The sequence below is a fragment of the Gavia stellata genome, chromosome 28 (assembly GCF_030936135.1).
Source record: "Gavia stellata isolate bGavSte3 chromosome 28, bGavSte3.hap2, whole genome shotgun sequence".
NCBI lineage: Eukaryota > Metazoa > Chordata > Aves > Gaviiformes > Gaviidae > Gavia > Gavia stellata.
The window spans coordinates 5,280,138-5,303,831 of record NC_082621.1 but is presented as its reverse complement, the minus strand read 5'-3'; the positions used below and the strand labels follow the sequence as shown (position 1 = coordinate 5,303,831).

At 54.7% G+C, this 23,694-nt stretch overlaps 1 protein-coding gene across 1 annotated transcript in view; it reads right to left on the bottom strand.

Moving 5' to 3' along the window:
* Positions 1–4,325: 4,325 nt before the first annotated feature.
* SCN4A (sodium voltage-gated channel alpha subunit 4) overlaps positions 4,326–23,694 on the bottom strand; it is a 32,083-nt gene continuing 12,714 nt past the window's right edge. Inside the window, exons 13-25 of the mRNA XM_059830462.1 lie at positions 22,129–22,302; positions 21,462–21,818; positions 17,962–18,390; positions 13,873–14,002; positions 13,404–13,558; positions 12,032–12,205; positions 11,324–11,446; positions 10,792–11,070; positions 9,533–9,586; positions 7,908–8,043; positions 6,976–7,082; positions 5,977–6,247; positions 4,326–5,518 (exon numbers count right to left, since the gene is read on the bottom strand). Coding sequence (XP_059686445.1) covers positions 4,326–5,518; positions 5,977–6,247; positions 6,976–7,082; positions 7,908–8,043; positions 9,533–9,586; positions 10,792–11,070; positions 11,324–11,446; positions 12,032–12,205; positions 13,404–13,558; positions 13,873–14,002; positions 17,962–18,390; positions 21,462–21,818; positions 22,129–22,302 — 3,582 coding nt within the window. The remainder of the gene's footprint in view (positions 5,519–5,976; positions 6,248–6,975; positions 7,083–7,907; positions 8,044–9,532; positions 9,587–10,791; positions 11,071–11,323; positions 11,447–12,031; positions 12,206–13,403; positions 13,559–13,872; positions 14,003–17,961; positions 18,391–21,461; positions 21,819–22,128; positions 22,303–23,694) is intronic.

The following is a 23,694-nucleotide window of genomic DNA, read 5'->3' as shown; positions in this document are numbered from 1 at the left end:
CTTTCACTGCAAACGGCAGGGAAACATCCAGTCGCCGGCCCTCGCTTCTGCAAAACACAGCGGCCGCTCCGACCGGCTTGGTCTCCGTACCTAAAAATGGCAAAGCTGCCGCTATGCGAGACGGCCCCTTTCCTGCTCATGTAAATCCTCCCCAAGGGGACTTTCCCCTGGGGGCTGGTTTTGAATGCAGCGCAGACGCTGGGGCGGCCGGTGCCTGCGCCCTGGGCACCATCCAGCCTCGTGTCTCTGGGCCGTCCTCGTCATGGTGGCGTTATTTGATGGAGGTGGCCATGACTGGCGTGGTTCTGCACCAGAACTGGAGATGAGCCCATCTGCAAAGCAGTTGGCGATGCAAAACCTGGGCTGAGCACAGGGGATGTGTCCAGGGAGCAGGATGCGACTGCCAGCGCTGCCGCATCCCTGGGGGGGTAGAGGGTGGGGGTTACCCCCAGGGTTGTACCCCAGCTCCACAGCAGCGTGGGCAGATCCCCCCCAGTTTAGCCCTGCAGGTGATGGGCAGGGGTTGATGCTGCCCCAGTTACGAGAGTTGGAGCAGGAATGGGGTGGGAAGAGAGGATGTTTGTGGGGTTTCTCCTTCTCCCTGCTCATTGTGGGGTGCAGTGGGATTGGTCCCCCAGCTCCTGTCCCCAGCATCCCAGAGAGTCCCCACAGCCACCCTTCCAGGCAAGGGTGAAATCTAGAAGAGAAGATGGTCAAAACAAGGTCTCACCTCCCTCGGTGCCAGCCATGCCCGCTCCCTCTCCACCCCCCGTTTGCCATGACCGAGACCCTTCTCCGTGAGTCCTTTGGAGACAGCCACTCCCTGGGGAAGTGGCACCCCAAGGTGAGCTCTGTCCCCCTTTACTCTGATGCAGAAATACGGTTTCCCTCCATGCCCTGTCCTTCGGCTGCTGCGCGTTACCGGCTGCGGGTGAGCACTGAACTGTAACTCCATGTGAAAAACACCTTTGGGTACTTTTGCCAGCCGTGTTGGTCCCCAGAGCCCGGGTGCCTCTGCCTGGGGCCTCCCCAAACCTTCACCTTCTGCAGGTTTGGTGGTTTTTTTGCCGGTTCTGAGTATCCGGCAGCTTCTGGGAACCAGCTTGAGCCTCACCTTGTATGCGAAGAGACACGAAGCAAGAAAGAGGAGAAATAAAGGTTTCCAGAGGAAGACTGGCCCCAAGAGGGAAAGAGATGATGGGAGAGGTGTCTTCTCCTGGTAGAGCAGGCGGGTCATGCCATACGTGCTGCTGTACGTTGGGGCTGCGCTGCTCAGTCCCTGCTGCCATCACCCCAGGTCTTGCTGGAAAAGCACAGCCTGGCTGTGACATCCCAGCAAGGCAAAAGCGACAGGGGATGCCCCTATGCTCGGCAGGCACTGGAGGGATTTTTATCAAGCCTTGGGCTTGGAGATCGGAGCTGTGATGAATGAGGCAGGGATGCTGGAGGTGCCTGGGAAAGCCCTGTAAGGCAAAACCAGGAGCGGGGCACAAACTAAAGCGGGTTTGCTGTGACGGTGGCCAGATTACCCCCCTGCACTGCCTGCCAGCTCCTTGGCACCCTTGAGCAGGCACAGACCTGGTCCAGAGGGGCTCAGTCTCCCCTTGAAGTCCCCTGTGCTTGCAGTACCCACTGGCATGGGACACAGGGAGACGTGATGGTCTTAGAGGGAGGGTCCCGTGTCCCCGTGTCTCTTCCCCTGGGCGACCCTGGCTCCCCAGCCCACAGCACATGGCCAGACCATGCCCTGTGGGCAGAGCAGAGCTGCTGTCAGGCAGCTGCGCCCTTCCCCAGCCCATTCCTATTGATCAGGGCTTGGGTTTCACCACTCTCCTTTCCCCTACTGCAGGAGAACAGGGACGGTGGGTTGTGCCACCTCCTCCCTCCAGCCCCCTGCCTGCGCGGCACCACGATGCTCTCAACTTGACTCACGCCAGCCCTGGGATGAGCTGTTCCAGCGAGAGCGAAAACACAGCGGTGAGGCCGTGCCGTGGCCCTCGGGGATGTCAGCGGGTCCCGGAGGCGGCTCCTCCTCCAGCCACGCATTGACGCAGAAACCTCCTTCGCCCACTGCTGCCTTCTCCCCATGACGCTGAACTGCTCCCGCGTGGCCAGTGGGGCAGGTTTGGCCCCACAGAGCCTGGCATGGGGCAGCTCAGGGGGTCTGCACCTCCTCCAAGCCCACCTCTCTCCTTGGTTGAACCTGCAGCAGCATCTCCTACAGCTCCCAGAGTTGGGGCTGATTGCTGTGAGGCACCGAGGGCTCCAGGGGACTTGTCCGCAAACAGAGCAGAAGCTCTGGGGTCTGGGCTGGGTTGGAGGTGCCAGGGGGAGGCAGCCCAGGGGGTCTCTTGCGCAAGATGGGACCACCAGGTCCTGCTGAGGATGGCAGGTCCACCCAAGGCCGTGCAAAAGGGGTCCCCATATCAGCCCTGGAGCAAAGGGAGGGGGCATTCACCCCTCCCAGGGGCAGGGAAAACATTTTTCCCTCTAACACACACCACCGCATTTGGTATCGTAATAATAGACCATTTACAGTTGTTTATTTTAAGAAATGTACAAAGAAAAATGGCTTTAGCTCACACGAATCCTGCTCTTTGGCATTTTTCCCATCACCGACGACACGTATGTACAAGCAGCATTGATTGTGAACCACAATCCGGGCTGGAAACCGCCATGCCGTGGATGCTTCCCACACAAACGCCGTTTAAAGCAGCTCAGGCTCCTGTTCCAGGGAGCATCACCCTACGCAACAAGGAAATGAAAGCACAACGCTACGGGATGAGCAGAGCGACCCTGGCTCTGCCGCCTGGCCGACAGCACGTGGATGCAAGCAAGCTCAGCACCGCTCCTGGCCAGCCTGAACATGGGGCATCCGTAACGGCTCGGTGCCAAAATCAGCCCGAGAAAAAAAAATAATTATAATAATAAAAAAAAGACAGACCCTTCGGCTTCAAGAAGCAGCCCTTGTTTTAACTGGAAGAGGTTTTGGTTCATGTTTGTTTTGATCTCAATAGGTTGTTTCCCTTTTGAAGGCAGAAGGCGGTCTGGAGATGAACTCGGGGCGTTTTGCACATTTTTCTTGATTTACTTTCCTTTTGCCCACCTGTGTCAAGAGCAGTAAACCCCTTCCCCCTGGGAAACCCCTCCTCTGCCGGGAGGTTTCCTGGTGAGGACCTGCCTGGCCCCACCAGGCTCTGCAGGCAGCCTGGCACGTGCCGCCCAGTCATCTCCAGAGCCCCAGCCAAGGGAAGGATGCTCTGCCCCAGTATTTTGGGGTTTACACCCCAGTGGCAGCATTCATTGCATTACGGCCCCTGCTGCTCGGTGGCCGATGGGATTTAAGGGACCCCGTTGAAGCAGCTCATTGCAAGGACCGTTCAAAGACCTGCTCTGATCCCCGCGGGTGCGTCTCGTTAATTAACGCTAACCAAGAGCGCTCCAGCGGGACGTTTCCTCTAGCTATGGGGCTTGAGGAAACCCGAGAGCGTTTTGTCACGGGGACTGGGATTCCTGGAGGGGGTTTTCCAAACCCTACCTTTGTCCATTGCTTTCCTGCCACAAAATCTGGATGAAACGGGAAAACAGAGAAGCAGCATGACTGTAAATACTGTTTACATTCGTACCATAGAGACCTGATTGATTTATGATTTCAATGCATATTCAGAGACCTTTAAAACCTGATATTTAACCCTGAGAACATATCTGCAGATGCTTTGTTTTGGCTAAGCAAACAAATCTTTAAGACATAATTGCACTTTCTCTGTATATAACAAAAAAAAAAAAAAATCCATAAAGCTTATTCAAATATTCAAAAGAAAGGTGCTACTTTAAGACATTGGAGATTTTTGTTCACAAAACCTTGTCTTTTCTGTAATTATTCTTAATATTATTTCACTTGGCTCATCTTTCACTGGCTACTTGGCTGCACTCTGGAAGAATAATATACAAGAAAATCTCTTAATTGTGAAATAATATTAATAAATAATTACTTTAAGTAAAAGGACTGCCATACTCATTTGTTAATGTCTGAAAAACATCGTTACCATGATGAGATCATTTCAAAACTAAGATGTTTCTCTTTCACCAACAATAGATTTCACATTTAATTCTCATAAGAAAAATATTAAACTCTTTGCAAGTGCAGTGAGCTGTAAAACCCAAGATCAGTAAGAGATCCTGCTTCGAAAGTTAAGGTGTCTACTTGAAATATCTGAAATTAGCTCAATATCTAAGATCTATTGATCTGTATATGGAAGAGCTCTTGAAAAGGAGCTACAAATGAAGTCTCTTCAGGCTGGGCGAGAGATGGAAACCTCCTCCTGTTATACCAGCGACTCTTTCACAACACGTTCCTTATCCCATGCCTTTGCTTCACCAGGAGCATCTCGAGTCTCTGAGCTGGGAACGGGTGCAAGACCAAAGGCAGGGGCTGTCTCCACATCTGTCCCACTGTTCCCGTACATCTCATGCATTTTAGTGGCGATCAGACCTTCCTTCTCGGGTGCGTCCTCTCTCAGGGCATCCTCGTCCTTACTGTGCCTGTACATGTAGGATGCCTGCTTCACCGAGCGCCTCAGGAGGTACCTCCGGAAAGCCCTCTGGATTTTTGTAGCACAGACTTCCTCATGTTTCCTTTTCAGAGTGGTGGTGATGGGTTCATAAGAAACCTTGGAGGGGTTTGCAGCCATGAACTTCTCCTCCATGGTGGCCTTCAAGGCATCCATCTCTCCCGAGTCTCCCAGCACTTCCTTAGTCAGGGCAAAGAGGATATCCAGACAGTGAATTTTGTCCCCAGCAACCATTGGTAGATCCATGGTGATTAGCTTGATCTTGTTCGGCTTGGGAATTTTGAGCGGCTCCTGCAAGGTGTCTACAAAGTCAGACAAGGTGCTGTACGCAATGAACTGGGTGGCGTCCGGGTCAAACTTCTCCCAAGTTTCATAAAACATTTCAAAATCGTCTTCACAGAGAGGTTCGCTGCTCTCCTCCGTGGCCACGTTGAAGTTCTCCAGGATGATGGCAATGTACATGTTCACCACGATGAGAAAGGAAATGATGATGTAGCTGCAGAAGAAGAAGATGCCGATAGATGGATTGCCACAGTCCCCTTTTACGGAACTGCCAGGGTTTTCCAGGTCGGGGTCGCAGTCGGGGGGACCGCTGTTCAGGATTGGGCTGAGGAGGCCATCCCATCCAGCTGACGTGGTGATCTGGAAGAGGCAGATGATGCTGTTCCCGAAAGTTTCGAAGTTGAAGATGTCATCGATCCCCGCCTCCTTCTTTACATAGGCAAAATTGGACATCCCAAAGATGGAGTAGATGAACATGACGAGGAAAAGCAGGAGGCCGATGTTGAACAGGGCAGGCAGGGACATCATCAGAGCAAACAGGAGAGTCCGGATGCCTTTTGCCCCTCGGATCAGCCGGAGGACACGGCCAATCCTTGCCAGCCTGATGACCCTGAAGAGGGTGGGTGATACGAAGTACTTCTCTATGATGTCCGACAGGACAATACCTGTGAAAGAATGAAAAAGAGGTAAGCTTGCCATGCTCTACAGCCAACGTAGGGAGGTGAGGTGGAGCTACTCCACTTCATCTGCTAGGGTTGGGGAGACAGAGGCAGATGAGGCCACCCCCAATGGCACACACTGCTCTGCTCCGCTGGTGGCAAAGGGAATGTATTCCAAACTTTCTCTGAGCACAGACCCAAAGGTTAAACACTGGCTGCTCTGTTTCAGCAGTGCAGCCATGCAACATGGAGACAAGGGGAACCCAACACCAAGGAGGAGTGGGACAGAATCCCACCCCCTCACCCTGCCTGGTGGCCTCGCATCTGTCTTGTCCTGTTGGCTTGGCCCTGCTCAAAGGGTGGGTGTAAGGGGGATGGCCAGTGACAGTGCGGGCTGTGGACCAGCCAGACCATTTCCACCCTTTGTTATCCAGTGGGACCCCTGAGGAACCAGCAGGACTCGCCTAAGATGGAGAGGATGACCACCACAAAGTCAAAGATGTTCCAACCGATAGTGAAGTAGTAGTAGCGCAAGGCGAACATTTTGAGCACACACTCTCCAGTGAAGATGACAATGAAGACCAGGTTGATCTTGTAGAGGACAGATGTTTTGAGTTCACTTTGATCGTCTGTTTCGACCATCATGGTCACCATGTTAAGACAAATCAGGATCATGATGGTTATGTCAAACACTTGCTTGGTAACAAAGTCAAACACCATCCCTTGAAACTTGTTCTGCCATAAGGGCCACGTGGGTGATGACGGAGAACCAGAGGTGAGGTGGGAACACAGGACAGACACATACAAAACAAAGACACAACAGAAAAAGAAGAAGGAACTGTATTTAAAAGAGTGCAGGAAACCTCAAGTTTGTGGCCAATAGACAGGTCTCACGGCCCCAAAAGCTATGGGAGGAGGTTACCCAGCACCTTGCAAGATGAAACCCACCTGGTAACACCATGGCCAGGAGGTGTGGGCACAGGGGACCGTTGCTTTCTAATTATATCTACAGCTAACGCATCAGAGGAAAAATAAACACATGGGAGAAGGCCTTGTTTGAGCTGGGCTATCAAAACCAAACCCAAGTCACAACTGTGTATGTATTGGCAATGTCCCTTCTAGAAGTGCTGAAAACTGAGCTTCCCCTGAGCCTAACTCCCTTTGAGAGAGGAGCTGGGAGCTGAGCTAGGAGAAAACCCTAATCCCTGCAAAAGGGATCCCCTCCTTGCCCTTGACAGCGGACCCAGGGCTGAAGAGCAGATCCAAAGGATGCCTGATGTGAACCTCTTCTGAAGCCTCAGCTTTTAGCAAGGTCCTGTCTGAAGAGTAGCAATGGGGAGCCAGGATTTGGCTCCTTGTCCTGACAAATGCTCTTCCCTAGACTCTTCTCATTCACTTTGGGACAGTTGGTGGCTTGAAGTGCTCCCTCCCTGCTGCACTCCAGGGTGAGTAACCCAACATACCGATGGCCTGGGAATGGGCTTCTGGGGTTTCTTGGAACCGAGCTTCTTCATGGCATTATAGTATTTCTTCTGCTCTTCTGTCATGAAGATGTCTTTGCCTCCAAATTATAAAGGGAATCACCACTGTTAGTCTTGGGAACTCGCCTCTTCCTACCAAGCACCACCATCCATGCTCCTTCCCACCAAGCACCTCCAGCCAAGCTCCTACCAGGCATTGCCTGCTGCACTGACTCAGTGAAACCTACTTCCTCCCTGCTTGCCCTTTTCTGCTTCCCCCAATTCACAGCACCCATGGGTGCTCACCCCACCTCCTGCAGAGGTGAGATGCCGCCTCCCAGCCCGCTGCAGCGAGGGGGGCACCCCATGCCCTGCCAGGGCTCTCTCCCTCCTTGCTGGCTGGATCCTGCTGGGAGCGAGGCAGCATCTCGGTGTGCTTCAGACCTTGCTTGGCACAAACAACGTGCTCCGTGTCACCCACCCTCCGCCCACTCCCCACTCTGGCAGCCCAGGGGTATTAGTCCTGTGCTACTCGCGTGAAAGCAGAAGTTGAGTCTCTCCTTGATGCATGGGAAAATGATGAGAAAGGGTCACGGGGTGGGAAAAGAAAATAAACGTGATGGCACAGGCGTACAGCCGTGCCTGCCATGGCACAGGCAAGACAAAACGCAGCCTCCCTTGCCTGCTCCCTCTGCATCCGTAAGTGAAGTCCTCCGTAAACGCTATGGCCAGGACACAAAGCCTCATGTGCTGTTTGTCCAGCTCTCCTTGTTCACTCTGCAGGAAGCCACTAATGGATAAGAGCCCCTGGGTCCATCCGAGCCCCGGGCACAGTGGCCCTGGTCCCCTCACCCCATGACGGTGCTGCTCCCCTCCATCCCGGGCCAGTGCCCCGGGAGGCAGCAGTGGCTGCAGGACCCAGAAAATACTTATCTTTTTCTTCTGCTGGTTGAAGTTGTCGATGATGACGCCGATAAAGAGGTTCAGGGTGAAGAAGGCGCCAAAGATGATGAAGATGACGAAGTAGATGTACATGTAGAGGTTGATCTCATACACTGGCTGCTCTTCAACCTGACCAGGAGAGATGGGAAATGTGAGACCAACCCTCTGCGGACAGCGTGTCCCCAGGCCCGTGATAAGGGGTCACTGCATCTGGACAGAGCTGTGGGGTGGCTGCTCCAAAACCTTTGGCAGATGCTGTGCAGGTTGAGTGGTCTCCATGGGAGCAGCCACGGGAAGGGACATCCACGTGACACCGGCTGGGGGACAAGGATGTGCTGACCCCCAATCCCACGGCATAGGCTGGGGAGTAGGAAAGGATGCCCAGGTGCAGCGATATCAATGAGCAAACTTGAGTTTCTTCCCAATAGTCAGCTTTCCAAGGGCTGAAATATAGCCAAGAGGGGAAAGGAAAAGTGGTTTAACTTGTGCCACGCCAGCACACGGGGGTGCCACAGGCTGGCAGTCTTGGAAAACACTCAAGGGGCATCACTTAATTCTGCTCTATGTTTGACTGGAGACATCCCAAGGCGTCACAACCTGCTTCCCCCATTTCCAGGGAAGCTTTTGGCAGAAGAGAGTGGATTTGCTCCTGAAACAGCTTTGCCCCGGGTCTTTGGGGAGGCAGGAGCCCGAGGCATTTTCAGAGGGAGCTGGAAGCAGCTCCTCCACTGAGTGCCGGCAGCTGCAGCTGGGGCGAGCAGAGCGGCTGTTTCTGATGCTAAAAAAAGACAATGAAAACAATACGTTCAGGGCTGTGGGTGTGCGGGGCTGACCCCCGCAGCGGGGCCTGGGCAAGTTTGCTCCCTTAGAGAAAGGTAGGAAGTCCCTCCTGCTGCGTCGGCTCGTGGCAGTGTGTGCACGCATGGGCTGGCGTGGGGACACGTTTTGGGATGGGTCACAGTAAAAACAGCCTCTGCATGAAACTCTTCAAAACACTTCTTTTTTAATAACCCATTTAACCCAAAGGTTAAATGCTGGCTGCTCTGTTTTAATAACCAATTTATTGCTCAAGGCAAGCCAGGCACTTTCTCCAGGACGGGATAAGCTCTCCCAGATGGAGGGGCACATGGAGGGCATGGTCTCACAGCAGGGTGAAGGATGAGCCCTCCGGCTTGGAGCTGGGGAGAGTGAGCAGGGATTTTGGACCATGAAGCTGAAGCTGAGAGGAGTGGGCTTGCCCCAGCTGTAGCCCGGGTGAGGTGGGAGCCCTGCGTGGGGGCCAGGATGCAGCTGGGATGCAGGAGACAATGACACGGGTGTCACAGGGAGACAACCGGCTGCCCTTTTTGAGGCTGTACACCACAGCAGGGGGGATGTTTTGGGGGTTTCTCCACTCTTCATCCCATGTTCTAGCTGAAGCTGTGGGTGGGACGCAGGCAGCCCCCCCAGCACCAATGGGCAGAGCCAGAGGGGATGCTGCGGCCAAGGGGTCCATCCCCAGTCCACGCTGAGCTGTACCTCAGCCCCAGGACTCTGCTCCCAGTCTACCAGGGGGAACCGACCCGCTGGGATGAGCGATGCTTGGTGCCGGTTGTGACATCCCTGCTTGTCCCCTCACCTCGCGTGAGTCCACGGCGGCGTACATGATGTCCATCCAGCCTTTGAAGGTCGCCTGTGGGGACAGTGGAGGAGAACAGATTTGCTGGGAAGTATTTGGGGCTAGGGATGGACGGGAGGGTGATGGGTGTGCATTTGGGGTTTAGCTCTGAGCACGCCTGCTCAGCCCGCAGTTACAGCTTCTCCGTGGGAATGGCGAGAGAGGGACCATGAGTTGAATATCCACAAGAAGGATGCCCGGATGCAGGAATACTGAGGATTGCACGTGCACACATGTGTGCACACACAAGCTCCGTTCTGTGGCTGAGGTTACCAGCGACTTCCCAAAACACTGCTGCAAACCAGGCTGGGAAAAGAAGCAATAGACTCTTTTCCCCCCAAAACAAAGTGCATTTTCCCAACAGCAGAGCTGTGCTGGGGCTGGCTGCTCTTCTCACTCCCAATCTGTGCCACCCTCATAGCCCTGACTTCTGTATCGCTGCCTCTGCTATCTGCTGGATCCCAATCCTGGTGGGGTGGGGGGGATACACTGCATATTTTATAGGCTTTTGCTGCTGATTTGTTAAACAAAAAGCGTGAACATCTTGTTTCCTGAATCTGATGGAACAACAAACCTGAAGAGGAAACTGAATTTAAAGCTGCTTAATCAATTCAGGTTGTGCTCTGATTCTGCAACCGCCAGTTCCCCTGGATCTGATGGGAGTAACCCCAGCCCACCCAATAATGGAGCCCACACCTATATTTTTATTAAAATTGCGGTGAGCAGTTCCCCTTCTGCTTGCCTGGCCCACCTGCGGCGGGTTCAGTGGAAGCACGGCTGCGTTCACCCACTGCCCTGTAGCGGACACACGCACTGTTTTTCCAGTCATCATCTTCCCCATGCAAAATTCTTGCAGCCTACGACTACAGCAGACCGTACTTTTCAAATGGGTGGGGGGAAAAGAGAGTGCCTCTCCTCCTCGCTCCTGCACGCTGTGCTGTGCAGAGGACTTCTCGCAGCTCCAGGCTTGGTGCTAACTACGCTCATCTGCAGCGGTTCCCTGGTGACACTTAACTTCCCCTCCCGTCTTCTACCCTGTCCCTTTCCTCCTTGGCTCTGCGGGGTTTTTTGTGTTAAATACCGATTTTGGAGGTAAGAAGCAGTCAAGAGGCCCCATCTGGGCATCAGGGCAGCATCTCGCTTCAGCCCTGATGCTATTCAGGCTGCCCTGCTATGGCAGTGCACACCTTGGAGGGATGGCACCTGCTTTCGTTACGTACCACCTGCAGCAAGGAGAGGTATCCCAAGCCCACGTTGTCAAAGTTGACCTTGACGTTGACCCATCTGACCTCATTGGTGTGGAGGAGGGCCATGCAGTCGCTCTTGTTGTTCACCACACTGATGTCGAAGAGCTCCCCTGAGGTGGTGTTGACACATCGGTAGTACTTCCCCGCAAAGAGGTTCACCCCCATAATGCTGAATATCAGCCAGAAGATGAGGCAGACCAGCAGGACATTCATGATAGAGGGGATGGCACCCAGCAAGGCATTCACCACCACCTGCAAGGGGAAAAAGAGACCTTGGAGGACCTGGCTAGCAATGATGTGGACCTTCATGTCCTTGTGCCCCAGCCTTACCCTCCTCAGCAGCACCAAGTGGGCTCAAACTGGACCAAAGGTACCTTAGCATTGATCCCACTGATCTGGAGGCCCCTAAAAACCAACTGGGATGGGTCCCTGATGTAGGTGACTGCTGAATGGTGCTGCTTGCACGGCCATGTCAGAGGCAGCAGCATACGGGGAAGACACCTACCCTCATGCCTTCAAATCTGGACAGGGCACGCAGTGGTCTCAGAGCCCTCAGCGTCCGCAGGGACTTGATGGCTCCCAGCTCGGAGTATCCCAGCCAGTTCGCTGTCAGGCTGATAATGGAAACCTGGAAGGAGCAGCCCAAGGGATTAGCAGCACCTCAGATGGAAACAATGGAGAGGAACTGAGCCATGTCCCTGCAGCTCCTGCCCATCCCTCTCTCCCCAGCACTCCCTCAGGCCAGTGGTCATTGTCTTGTCTTGGGACACTGGGATACAGGCATTGAGTCCTTGGGTCCCTGGTGACCAGCCACCAGGAGAATGTCCCTGCCTCTTGGGCATGAGGATGGAGGTGACGGGTGACACAGAAATACTGCACAGCTGGAACGGCCTGAGGTGTCACAGAGCATTTGGGAGACCCTATGTCCCTTCACAACTCTACTGGGGTCTGGTAGAACAGCGTGGGCTTGTTCTTGGCTTGAGCGTAAAACAGAAAGGATTTTTGAAAGGATTTCTGCAGCCAGGGAAAGAAGTGGCCCTTCCTGTGGAGGACCATTATTTTAAGCAATGGTCTAAGCCCTCATTCCACAGCCACCCCATTGTCCTTTAAAATACAATATGGGTTCATTTCCAACAGCCTGCTACAATACCCTAATGCTCCCAAATCCCTTGGCTAACTGTGGGTCTAGAGGTGCTTGTCAGACAACACTTACATCAACGATGAGGAAATCCAGCCAGCACCATGCGTTGGTGAAGTACACCTTGAAGCCATAGGCTACCCACTTGAGCAACATTTCAATGACGAAGACGTAGGAGAAGACCTTGTCGGCGTACTCCAGGATGGTACGTATCACCCTTCGTTGTTCAATGTAGATGTCCTCAAAAGCCTGGAAGAGGTGTGGAGCTACGTGACAGTCATTCTTCCATTAGACCCGCTGCAGGGCTCAGTGCAGCCACGTCCATGCCTGCATTGTCCCTGCTTTCCTAGGGCTTGAGGCAGCTTGAAAAGTTGCGAGCCTAACTATGGGTGCCATTTACTGATGCACCTGATCAACGTAGGCTCTAACTCTTGTTTGCAAGTTCTTGTTGGCTACATAGAGCAGTGTTTGTCCTGAAGCAAAGCTTCACTGCAGCAAATGTCCAGTCTGAGCACAAGCCAAAAGCCAGGAGACCAACCTGCACGGTTGGATGTCCTGGTAGGTTTGAAAATGCTCTTAGGAGAGCTTAGGGTTACTGATACGTCCTCATGGCACGTAAAACATAAACAATCAGAGGTACAGGCATGGCGACCAGGTGTCGCACAGCTGCTTTAGCACAGCTTTCAATTCCGGCACTAGCTACAACCTCAGACATCCCCAAACTGCACTTCAGAGCGTGATGCAGACAGATAAAGTATGTCTGAAAACCACTTCAGTCCCTCTGTGCTCCTTCCCTCTCTCTTTACCTCCAAACTTGTGGAAAAGTTGGTCTCCCCATTAGCTCTGCTTATTTACAGTGCAGTTGAGCTGTATCCAGCCCAAATACTCAGAGAGGCCCAACAGGCTGACACACAGCTTTTTAATGAGGTTGATTTAAATGGACCCTGGGAGGGTGCACCAGTCAGCGGCTGGAAGTGCTGAACAGCAAAATAATAACCGTGAATTATTCATAAAGCACCTCCAGACAGCCAGTTATGGAGGCAGTGAAATGAGGAACCATCCACATAAAGCTGAATAGATGGTGCAGATAGTTCATGGTTGACATTAAGAGCAGGAGGAGAGGCTGTAGGCGGTTGTGTCCCCTTGAGCCCATGGACCACAGCCCATGAAGGGTGCTGGGAAGGGTTGTACATGGGTGACTGTACCGACGCAGGGCTCTTGGAGGCCAAGGGGAAGATGTTTAGATCCCCTGGCAAAGCTGTACCTTGGGCAGACCTGAGCCAAATGGGGGTTTAAATCAAACATCTGCCCACAGCTGTGTTATTTTGCACAGGAGACAACCAGACGATGCCCAGAGCCTCTGGTGCTGCCTGGGCCTTGACTGTGTTCCTGGGCTCCCACCAAGCTGCTGCAGAGCAAATGGGACAGGGCGAAAGGTGGGACCTACCAGCGCCCCACTGCTGAGGAGGATCATGAAGACGATGAAGGTCTCGAACCAGTCGTGCTCCACGATGCGGAAGCAGGTTTTCCGGAGGTTCCACCATACCTTCCCTCTGTCACTGGTGATGTCCACATAGAGGCAGGGAAACCTCTTCACGCAGGCTGGGGATGGGACAAAGAGCTGTGGGTTACCTCCTGTCCAGGGTGTTTCCACCAACACGACACTATTCGTGCTTTTATTGTCTTTTCAAACCCTCCAAGGTGCAGGCTGGAGCAGGGTCCTGCTGGGTTTGAGGGTGTGCACACAAGAGGGGAGCCCCATGAGGACCATCTTCTTGGTAGTACAGGAGGATTTGGAGTTTGGGCTGAGATAAGTGAGCTTGGGGCTTGTTATGCTGCAAGAATTGGTTGGCAATAGCCCCTCCATACCCACCTCCCCCTCTCCCCAGGGTCCCCTGCCCTGCTCGGTCCCTCACCCTCGGTGAAGCACTCCTCGGGCTCGTTGCTGTCCTCAGCCTCTTCTGCCTCCTCCTCCTCCACCGGCGGCGGGGGCTTGTAATCCACGGTGCTGCACAGGGACGACGCATTGTCGCTGGAGAGGGGATTCTGCAAAGGGAGAGGAGGATTCAGGCTGAGCTGCCCTGCAGAAGGGATGCTCCTGGGCTGTGGCTGCCTCTGGCCATCCTCCGGTTCCTCCTGCCCGCACAGAGACCAGGCAGTACTGGGAGAGCCGGCTGGTGGGACCCCCTTGCGTGGGGGCTGCTCTGAGTCCCTTTCCTATGAAAACACAGCCCAGAGCGAAGCTGTTGAATTGTCCAGGGCTGCAGACCTTGGGGAATCATTGGTACATGAGCTTGCATAAGCTTTGCTTTTCATCCAGGTTCAGAGGAGCAAAAGGTCCCCTGACCCCAGCCTTCCTCCCAGCACAGCAAGTCCATCTCCCATCCGGTTGTACCATCACCTCAGGCTGATTTCCTCTCCTTCTCCTCCTCCTCCTCTGCATGCCCCCATCTAAGAAATGCTCTGCCAAACACCCTTTGGTACAATGAGACCTACAGAAACCTGGGTGGCCACCATGGCACTTCTCTCAAATCCTGCTAGCTCGGCTTGTGCCGAAGGGCTTTTAGGCTGAGGTTCACCCAAGTTCAAAACCTGCATCCCAAATACCTCTCACCGGCTCCATCCCGTGCCACAGCTCAGCTTGGCTGGCTTCCCAGACACCACTCAGAAAGGCCCAGAGGGGCTGATAACGAGATAAAACCTTGGCAAACCCCTGGGATTTTTTCCCTCCTTTTTTTTTTTTGCTTTCCGAGGTCTTCTGCAGCACTTGATGAAAGAGCAGATCCCCAGACCTGCCTGTCCTACCTGGGAGCAGCTGGGAACCAGATGATCTTGGATGGGCATCTCCAATGCAGGGTGGCGTTGGCTTGCATGAGAAGGAGATAATCCTCCTCCAAGGTTGCTAGCGCTTTCAGTAGTGAATAAAGTAGCTACTCTGTCCTCCAACAAGCCGGGGAAGACCCCGTGGGGTAATTTGAGGCACTGTCATTGCCTGCAGCCTCAGGGGCCGTGACCATATCTCTAGGAGAAGACATTGCTTTGGGGGACCCTTGCAGCCTGGCTACTGCGTGCTGGGGACACGCAGGACATTGCCTTGGGGAGCAGGACACAGCAGTAGCGGTGGCACGAGCTGTTGGCTGGTGGCTCTGTGGGAGCAGCGGGGCCACGCTCCGCCTGGGCTGGGGGGGACGGGAGGGGCAGGGGGATTGGGAGGCCTCGGCATGGAGCCAGGCAAGCTGTGACCCCGGGGAAGGACACATGGAAACCATCTGCTTCCAGGACAAGTCTTGCAAAGGCATGAGGCAGGGACAAACCAGCCCAGCCGTGCTGGAGGTCGGAGTGGGAAAGGTGCCCAGGGCAGGTCCTCTGGAGTGGGAGACAGGGATAACTGTGCTGGTCCCGCTGCATTGTCCCCAAACCCCGTCCCTGGGGGCTCCTGAGCCCCCACGTGCCTGCGACCAGCCGGCTTGCGTGGCAATTTCCATCACGCCTGGTACCGCACCTCCAGCCTGGCTGGGTGTTTCCACCCAAATCCAGGGCTTTCCCCATCCTTGCCAGCACCGGGCATTGCCAGTCAGGTGCCGCACACCCACTCTCACCCTGTGACCCCCCCATAATTCACAGCACTTAATGATACCCCTGTGATGTATACAGCCCAGAGCATCTCAGGAGATATCACCCTGCCTGGCAGGATGGGGGTCTGAGGCAAAAAGCCTCCAGAAAGAGCCCTGAGCCACCGCACTAACTCTTTGCACAGCCATAGCACGCCAACACCCCTGTGCCTGTCACCTCCTCGCTGCTTAGCGGTGCAAACGATAAACCAACCAGAAGATGCAAAAGCACTCGAGGGGAGCAGTCACGCTGCTGCCATCATCCTGCTGCTATCACTTCACTCCGAAAAATGTCTTTGCCTCGGAAAGGAGCTGCTCTGGAAGGGGGAGAGCATTTATCAGCGTTTTCTCAGCAGCGCATCTGGAGAAAACCCCCCAGTTTGCAATCGTCACCAGTGCCCCATGTCGGGGCGCGAGGCGGTGTGCCGGGCTTTGGCTCCATCTGGAGCTAATTGACGGCATGTGAACACACTGAGCTAGCAGCAATCTTCCCCCAGGACCAGCTCAGGCCTCCCACCAATTACCGTCCAATTTCTAATTACTAGACAGTCACATTTCATGTGCTGACCGCCAGCCCGTTGCCCACCCTGCCTGTTCGGGCAGGGGCCGGGTTGTTAATGCACCCCCCTGCTTTGCACCGTGATCAACGTTTGACTGAATTTAGCCACCAAAACCAGCAGCGATGATGGGGTGAACTGGTATTTAGTGGCTGAGAGACGCCGTTTGCCCCCCGCACATGCCGAGCAGCCAGGGATGGCTCTCAAAACACAACCTCCGTGCAGGGCGTCGGAGCAGGTGCTGCTAGATGTCAGCTGAAGACAGCCCCAAAACGCCGGAGCCACGCCGGGACATGTCCGTAATTGCACACCGAGCTTTTCCCCTAGCTACCGGGAAGCACATCGCAGTGGCAGGGAACTGAGGTCCGGGGGGCACCCCACAGACCAGGCTGGATGCGTTCCCCGCGGCGGCCAGGTTGGCATTAGCATCACCTCTGTGCAGTGCGACCGCACGCCCAGTGTGCTATGACATGGCCTGGATCTACTGGGGATAAGTGCTACTGGACTGGACTTGTAGTAGGAAAAATCTGGGGAAAAATGCCAACTCTCAGCCCTCCTGCTGGCAACACTAAGGGGAATGACGACAGCAACTCCCCTCGCCCATTCCCTTGGCTAAGGTGCTCCAGGCAATCTTGTCCCTCCTGAGCACAGCTTAGCAGCACATTTGCAATGGGTCACAGCCAGCCACCACCTTCCCTGCTGTCCTCCTCCTGCAGCCCCTACTGCTGAAAACACCCTGTTTTCCCAGCTAAAAAAAAAAAAAAAGAAAATTAAAATCAGGATTGTCCCCTCTTCTTGCACCGTGCCCCGAGCAGAGCCAGGTCCCTGTCACTGCACGAAGCTGCAAGTAGCCTGCAGATGGGGAGGGAGGTGGATGGCTGTGGGGTTTTGGGAGTCCTGGTTCATTTTCCAGCCCTGCCTTGACCTCCCTGTGCAATCACAGCCAGGCAAGCAGCAGCAGTTGTGATTGCACCCAAACTGCAGCACTGCCTTCTGCCCCAGCACACCGCCCCGAGCAGGACTAGCTGGGACAGGGCTTCCCAGAGGCTCCTCAGCTCCTGGGCAGACACGTTTGCCATCAGTAGTCATGATCAACCCCCGGGTCAGAGCTGTTCTATTATTCACACAAACCCCCTTTGAGATTGATGCAGTTGCTCCTCTCCACCGCCCTGCGTTTCCCCAGGACCTCGGTGTGACCCCACTGAGAGCAGTAATTTCCCCCCAGACTGTCACCCCCCTTTCTGTGTCCACTTCGGTCTTCCCGAGTTTCTTGTCTCGCATCTCCCTGTCATGCTCCCAGAGCACCAAGGCAATCAGTGTCCCACGAGCCCTGACAGTCCTCTCCGCACCTCGACACAGCAATGCCGACATCAGCTGTCTCATCAGCTTTGGATCCAAAATGCATCGCTTCATGTTCACTTGTGCTAAGCTCCTCCATCTGGTTTCATACCCTCCCCGATGATGCTTTCTGAGGCATTAGCAGTGGATCCAATGTTAGTGCCATCAGCAGATTTCCTGGCATCAAATTCCTCTGGAACAACTTTAACCCCAAACTGAGCGCTTTGACCCTTGCACCAACCCTGTGGTGCAGTGTGTCCCCCCCTCGTGTTAGCAATAACCCCACAGCCTGACCCAAACCAGGCCAAACCCCTGCTGGGACCCCCCCACCTCCAGCTTACACTGGGAAATGCCAAGTTGAAAAAGCCCAACTTTGGCCTATGCCACATAGTGTGGAAAAGCTAGAAGTAACCACAACCAGCATAATTCTTTGGGCAGTACAGCAAGAATGGGTCAATCCCAGTTTTTGGGTTGAAACCCTTCCACCCGCCTTTCTTACCTTGGCATCTTCGGTGTCGGACTGGGTGCTTGTCTCCTCGTAGAGGTCAGACTCCTCTGAGGCAATGGGGACTTGCACCGTCAGGTTGGGGTTGTTAATGAAATTCATGTGGTCCAGGTCATCCATGAAAAAATGCTCTTTGCCAGTGACTCCATCCAGGTACTCCGACTTGGGCTCCTGGCCAGTGTCCACATGGTTTAGCACAGAGTTGTCCCTCTTACTGGGCTCTTGCTCTTCCTCCGGGGCCACCTTCTTCCCTTTCCACAGCCTGCGGAGCAGCATGAGGACAGAGGTCTTTACAAAGTCGATCCCCTTGGTGATCCTGCCAATTGCGATCTGCAAATTGTTCATCTCCCCATCGTCGTCAGACGCCGCCAGGCTATCGGCGCTGAAGGAGCTCAGCAGCAAAGCTAAGAACAGGTTCAGCACCTGGAGGGGACAAAAGCAAATACCAGCGCTGATGTCCAGCACCAACATTGTCCCCACAGGCTGGAGTGGCAGGGACCAGTCATGGCCGTGGAGAAGACCCTTTCATTGAGTGTGGGACTCTCTGCTCCCATTGCCCAGCTCTGGGGACTGCAGAGATGCCAACCCCATCTCCTGGAGGACATGGTCCATCTCACTCCTCCTCGGGCTCTGATGGCCTCGGTGTCACCCCCAGCTGCTTGGGTCCTGCTGATCCATTTGCAAGTGATACCGGTCGTCACTTCAGCCCCTCTCAGACCACCTCCCCTGTGGGTCCATCAGCATGTCCCTCCCTTTGCTCTCTTGGAGCTCTTGGCCTGGCTGGTCCCCAGGTGGGACTCCCCAAGCGGATGGTGCTTCTCCCCACCACCCACAGGGATGCAGCTCAACTCTGTCCCTTCTCTTCCCAGGGAGAAACCTCCTGCTTATTGTCCTCTCAGCTGCAACTCTTCCTCTCCTCTTTGCTGGCTCTGGTAGCTCAGACACCCAGCAAGCTCCTGAGGGTCTCCAATGCCCCAGAGCCACGTAGGAGCCTGAGCCACTGCCGTAACCTCATCCCTTTCTACCAGAGACCGCTCTGCTCCACGGTAAGTGGTATTTCATCTCAGCACAAGTCATCTCATGGGATGCAAATGCTCTATATAGCTCCAAGCACAGGTTCTCTCCTGCTTCCCCTAGACCTCTCCTACTTCACCATGCCCAAAACGTGACTGGACCCCACCACAGCCTCGCCTGGCACGAGTGGACTCGCTGCATGCCAGAAACCCGGAGCAGCTCATGAGAAGAGGAATGGGACAGGCTCTCCCCAGGGCACGGGAGCATCGGCAGCACCCAGACATGCACTCGCTGGGCAGAGCGGCCGATGGGCCAAGCCCACAGCTGTTGATGTTTGTGCCTTTTTGTGCCAGCAGCGTATCTGAGAAGGGAATTAGCTGCTATTCAAGGTCACTGCTGTTTTCACATGGCTCATACCATATGACTTAAATCGCATCTTTAAATAAATCCCTACTATCCCATCAGTTTAATACTTACGTTAAGTACCAGTTACAGCTAATAGTTGCTGTTGGCTCTAGTTTTTTTGGACAGGAATCCATTACCTTGTCACCCGACTGACTTCCTCCCTTTTCCCTTAATAACCCCAAAGGAAATGCTCAAAGTGTCATTAACAGTAAAGGACGACCAACCGTCGCCTTATTCCTCTGCAGGGGAAGTGGGGAGAAACACACACCTCCCTGCAGCCGGGATGCTTGGGAGGCTGTGCGGGACAGGCTCCAGGACTCGGAAATACCTGAGATGTGGCCAGGAGAGCCTGGCACAGAGGATGAAGAGGGCAGAGATGGCTCCGTAAGCGGTGTTTCTCTACTTAGCTTTAAATGAACCCCGGGCAGCAGCACAGAGCGCAGCAGGAGCTGCAAAGCTTGCCCGGAAGGCTGGGGTGCAATCTCAGGGAGGGCTACACCTCTGGGAGGACTGCCCCTGGACCCACCAGCTGAAAATCGTGCTCCCCCCATGTCTTCTCCCTGAGAGTCTCCTGGAGGGGTGGATGGGCTGTCCTACTCCAAGAACTGGCTCCAGGAGAGGAAAAGTTTCCAGAGCCCCTTTTGGGGAGCGTCTCCAGGGAGCCCCAGCTGTGATTCCCGGTCTCCTGTACTCTCTGCAGACTGCCCTGGAGATGCTCCTGCTGCTTACGGGTGTTTTTCAGCCTGATTCAGCATTGCAATTCAAATGAACGGGTTCCCAAGCTGTTGCTGGGTGGCCCAAGGGGACATCGGGCTGCTCCCCACCACGAGACGATGCATGCACATCTGCCCAGCACCACCCAGCACAGACCCCAGGACACCCCAGGGTGAGGTCTGCAGCCAGCATGGCTCTCTGCTAGAGAGGCCAGTTCAAAGCCTCAAATACCTGGCATGAGCCACGGAAGCCAAGCAGCACCCAAATCCCAACTTTCTGCCCTCGAAATGGGATGCTCCAAGCTGCCCTACCCCTGACCCGAGCCGTGGGGTGGTCTGGGTTTCTCGCCGGGGCTGCTTTCACCCCTCTGGAGAGCTGTGCCAGCCGGGGCTGGAGCAGGCATCCGCCGTGGGGAGGGAGGCGTCAGCAGCTCCCTGGGCAGATAGTTTTTCAAAGCAAATTCCAAAGGGCTTACACAACTCCGGCAAGTAATAGGAGCGATTCGGCAAGCCGCTGTGCTTCCCTCCCCTGCCTTGCTCCTTACGAAGGGAGAGCAGGGCCCACGCAGGCTGGAAAACAAGCTTCAAAGCCGCCAGCGAGAGGGTTACCAAGTTTAGAAAGGATTTCACGCTCGCCTGGAACTTGCAAATCTGCAGCACAGGCATTGAGCAGCTCGGGTTAGCGGGGAGGGCAATGGGCAGGCAGGGAGGGTGATGGTGACCAGGGGATCACCAGGACCTGGGGGAAGGAGCCGCGTGCTGCAGAGGGGTCGTGCAGCGCCAGGATGCCACCTGGACCGCGGTGAGGATTGGGGATGCTGGGGATCTGCAAAAGTCTTCTGGGGGGCATCTGCTCCCAAAAGCACCCGGGAGCAAAGGGCCAGCCCTGGGTGAGCTGGTTATAACACTGCCTCCATCTCTCATCGCAGGGGCGTGGGAAACGGGGGAGAAAAGCATGAAAAGCCATCTGGAGTAGAAAGGGCATCTTGAAGATGAGCTCTCTTTTGTCCCAAAGTTGCTCCTGCATCTGCCTAAAGCCCTTTGTTGTTTTCCATGCCTCGGATTCCCCTTCTGTTCCTGACCTGGTTTCAGCTGAAGGTCCCTCAGGAATTGCTTTTTACCCTGCTTTACACAGAGCTGAGCACACAGCACATATCCACTGGGTCTACAGGAGGGAGGTCGAGCCCTTTGCCTGTGCTCCTGTACAGCTCCAACAAGACCGTGCCTACAGGCATGGTGCTGTAGATGAGCTGAGCTGGATAGCATCGGCCAGTGAGCGAGGGGCAGAGGTGTCCCCACCCCACCACACCCTCTGTCCTTGCTCCCCACCTTTCATTGAAGGTCCATGACTCCAAGACTCACCACGAGGTTCCCAATGACCATGACCATCATGAAGACAATGAGGCACATGGTCTGGCCGGCCACCTCCATGCAGTCCCACATGGTCTCGATCCACTCCCCGCAGAGGATGCGGAAGACGATGAGGAAGGAGTGGAAGAAGTCATTCATGTGCCAGCGGGGCAGCGTGCAGTCAAGGGAGATCTTGCACACACACTCTATGTAGCTCTTCCCGAAGAGCTGCATCCCCACCACGGCAAAGATGAAGACGATGATGGCCAGCACCAGCGTGAGGTTCCCCAGGGCGCCCACCGAGTTACCGATGATCTTGATGAGCATGTTGAGGGTGGGCCAGGACTTGGCAAGCTTGAAAACCCTCAGCTACAAGGAGCAAGAAGACAAGGCATTGATTTGCCTGGGGCTTTCATTGCCACAAGGTGTCAGCAAGGCTGCGAAACTGGGATTAGACCTTCATGTGGCAGTTTTATTAAGGCAGGAAGGATTAAATACACAACGGATTTGCAAAGAGCACAGATCCCGACTTTCCTAAATATTTAGCTTGACTGTCAGTGTTATCTTTAACAGGGGACAAGTTGGTGACTGCCAAAAAGGAGGCCGAACAAGCCATTCTTCACCCTGGTGGCAATTGCATACAAAACCCCCCGGCACAGCTCGTCCCCATGACACGTACCAAGCGGAAGGAGCGGAGCACGGAGAGCCCTTGCACGTTGGCCAGACCCAGCTCCACCAGGCTCAGGGTGACGATGATGCTGTCAAAGATATTCCAGCCCTGCTGGAAATACTCGTAGGGGTCCAAAGCAATGAGCTTCAGGACCATCTCCGCCGTGAAGATCCCCGTAAAGACCTGTGGCAAACAGCACCCCGTCAGCTTGCTTGAAAGCCAGTGCTCGGTGGGTAGCACCTCCTCTTTTTGCAGTATTCCCAAAGTGTTTCATCCCACTGGTTGAGAACGAGCTCCCCAGAATCACAGAATCACTAAGGTTGGAAAAGACCTGTAAGATCATCAAGTCCAACCATCACCCCAACACCACCATGCCCACTAAACCATGTCCCGCAGTGCCACGTCCACACGTTCCTTGAACACCTCCAGGGATGGTGACTCCACCACCTCCCTGGGCAGCCTCTTCCAATGCTTCACCACTCTCTCAGTAAAGAAATTTTTCCTAATATCCAGCCTAAACCTCCCCTGGCGCAACTTGAGGCCATTTCCTCTTGTCCTGTCACTCGTCACTTGGGAGAAGGGACCAACACCCACCTCACCACAACCCCCTTTCAGGCAGTTGTAGAGAGCGATGAGGTCTCCCCTCTGCCTCCTCTTCTCCAGACTGAACAACCCCAGTTCCCTCAGCCGCTCCTCATCAGACTTGTGCTCCAGACCCCTCACCAGCTCCATCGCCCTTCTCTGGACACGCTCCAGCACCTCAATGTCCTTCTTGGAGTGAGGGGCCCAAAACTGAACACAGCATTCGAGGTGTGGCCTCACCAGCGGTGAGGTGTGGCTTGTGAAGCCGGACTGGGAGTACTGGGGACGAATCGCTGCTGGAGAGACTTGGCAAAGGTGCGTGTTAGCAGGTGGAAATTAAAAATAAAAGTTTCATTGGCAAAGGGAACCCCTTCAAATGACTGCTGAATCACAGGGATTCTCAGCACCGGGAACTGGGCTACTACTGGGATGCCCCTGCTGCTCCCCAAGCCCTGCGAAAGCTGAGCCGGCTTTTACACATTACTCTCCTCCCGGGACTACAACGGCGCTGTGCATTATCACATTACTCCGGAGCGGGATCAGCAATGTGACAATTAGCATCCTTGATGCAATTTCCTGACATGGCATGTGCAGAGGGGGCCCGGTGACAAATTTTGCCCTGGATGTGGATCGTGTTGGGATGCACATGTCCTTGCCTCCACTTTGCAGGGACTCTTCTGCACCAGCATCCCAGGGGATGCTCCCTCACATGCCCCTTTGCACGCCAGCCCACGGATGTCCCCTTTCCTGCTCCTGCCAGCTGATCCCCGCTCTCTTCACTTACAGCCTGCTCATCTTTCTGCCTGCAGTGAGACTGCTGCTTTCATCTCGGGCACAGGCAGGTGATGTGGGGGGAGAACGTGGCTCAGTGGGAGCTGCTTCTCCTGCTCCCATCCCTCCCTGGCCCTTCCCCAGCAAACTCCCCCGGCCCCACCGCTGTGGGGGTGTACATGCGGCCAGAAACTGCCGCTAGCCTGAAGGAAAAGCTGGAGC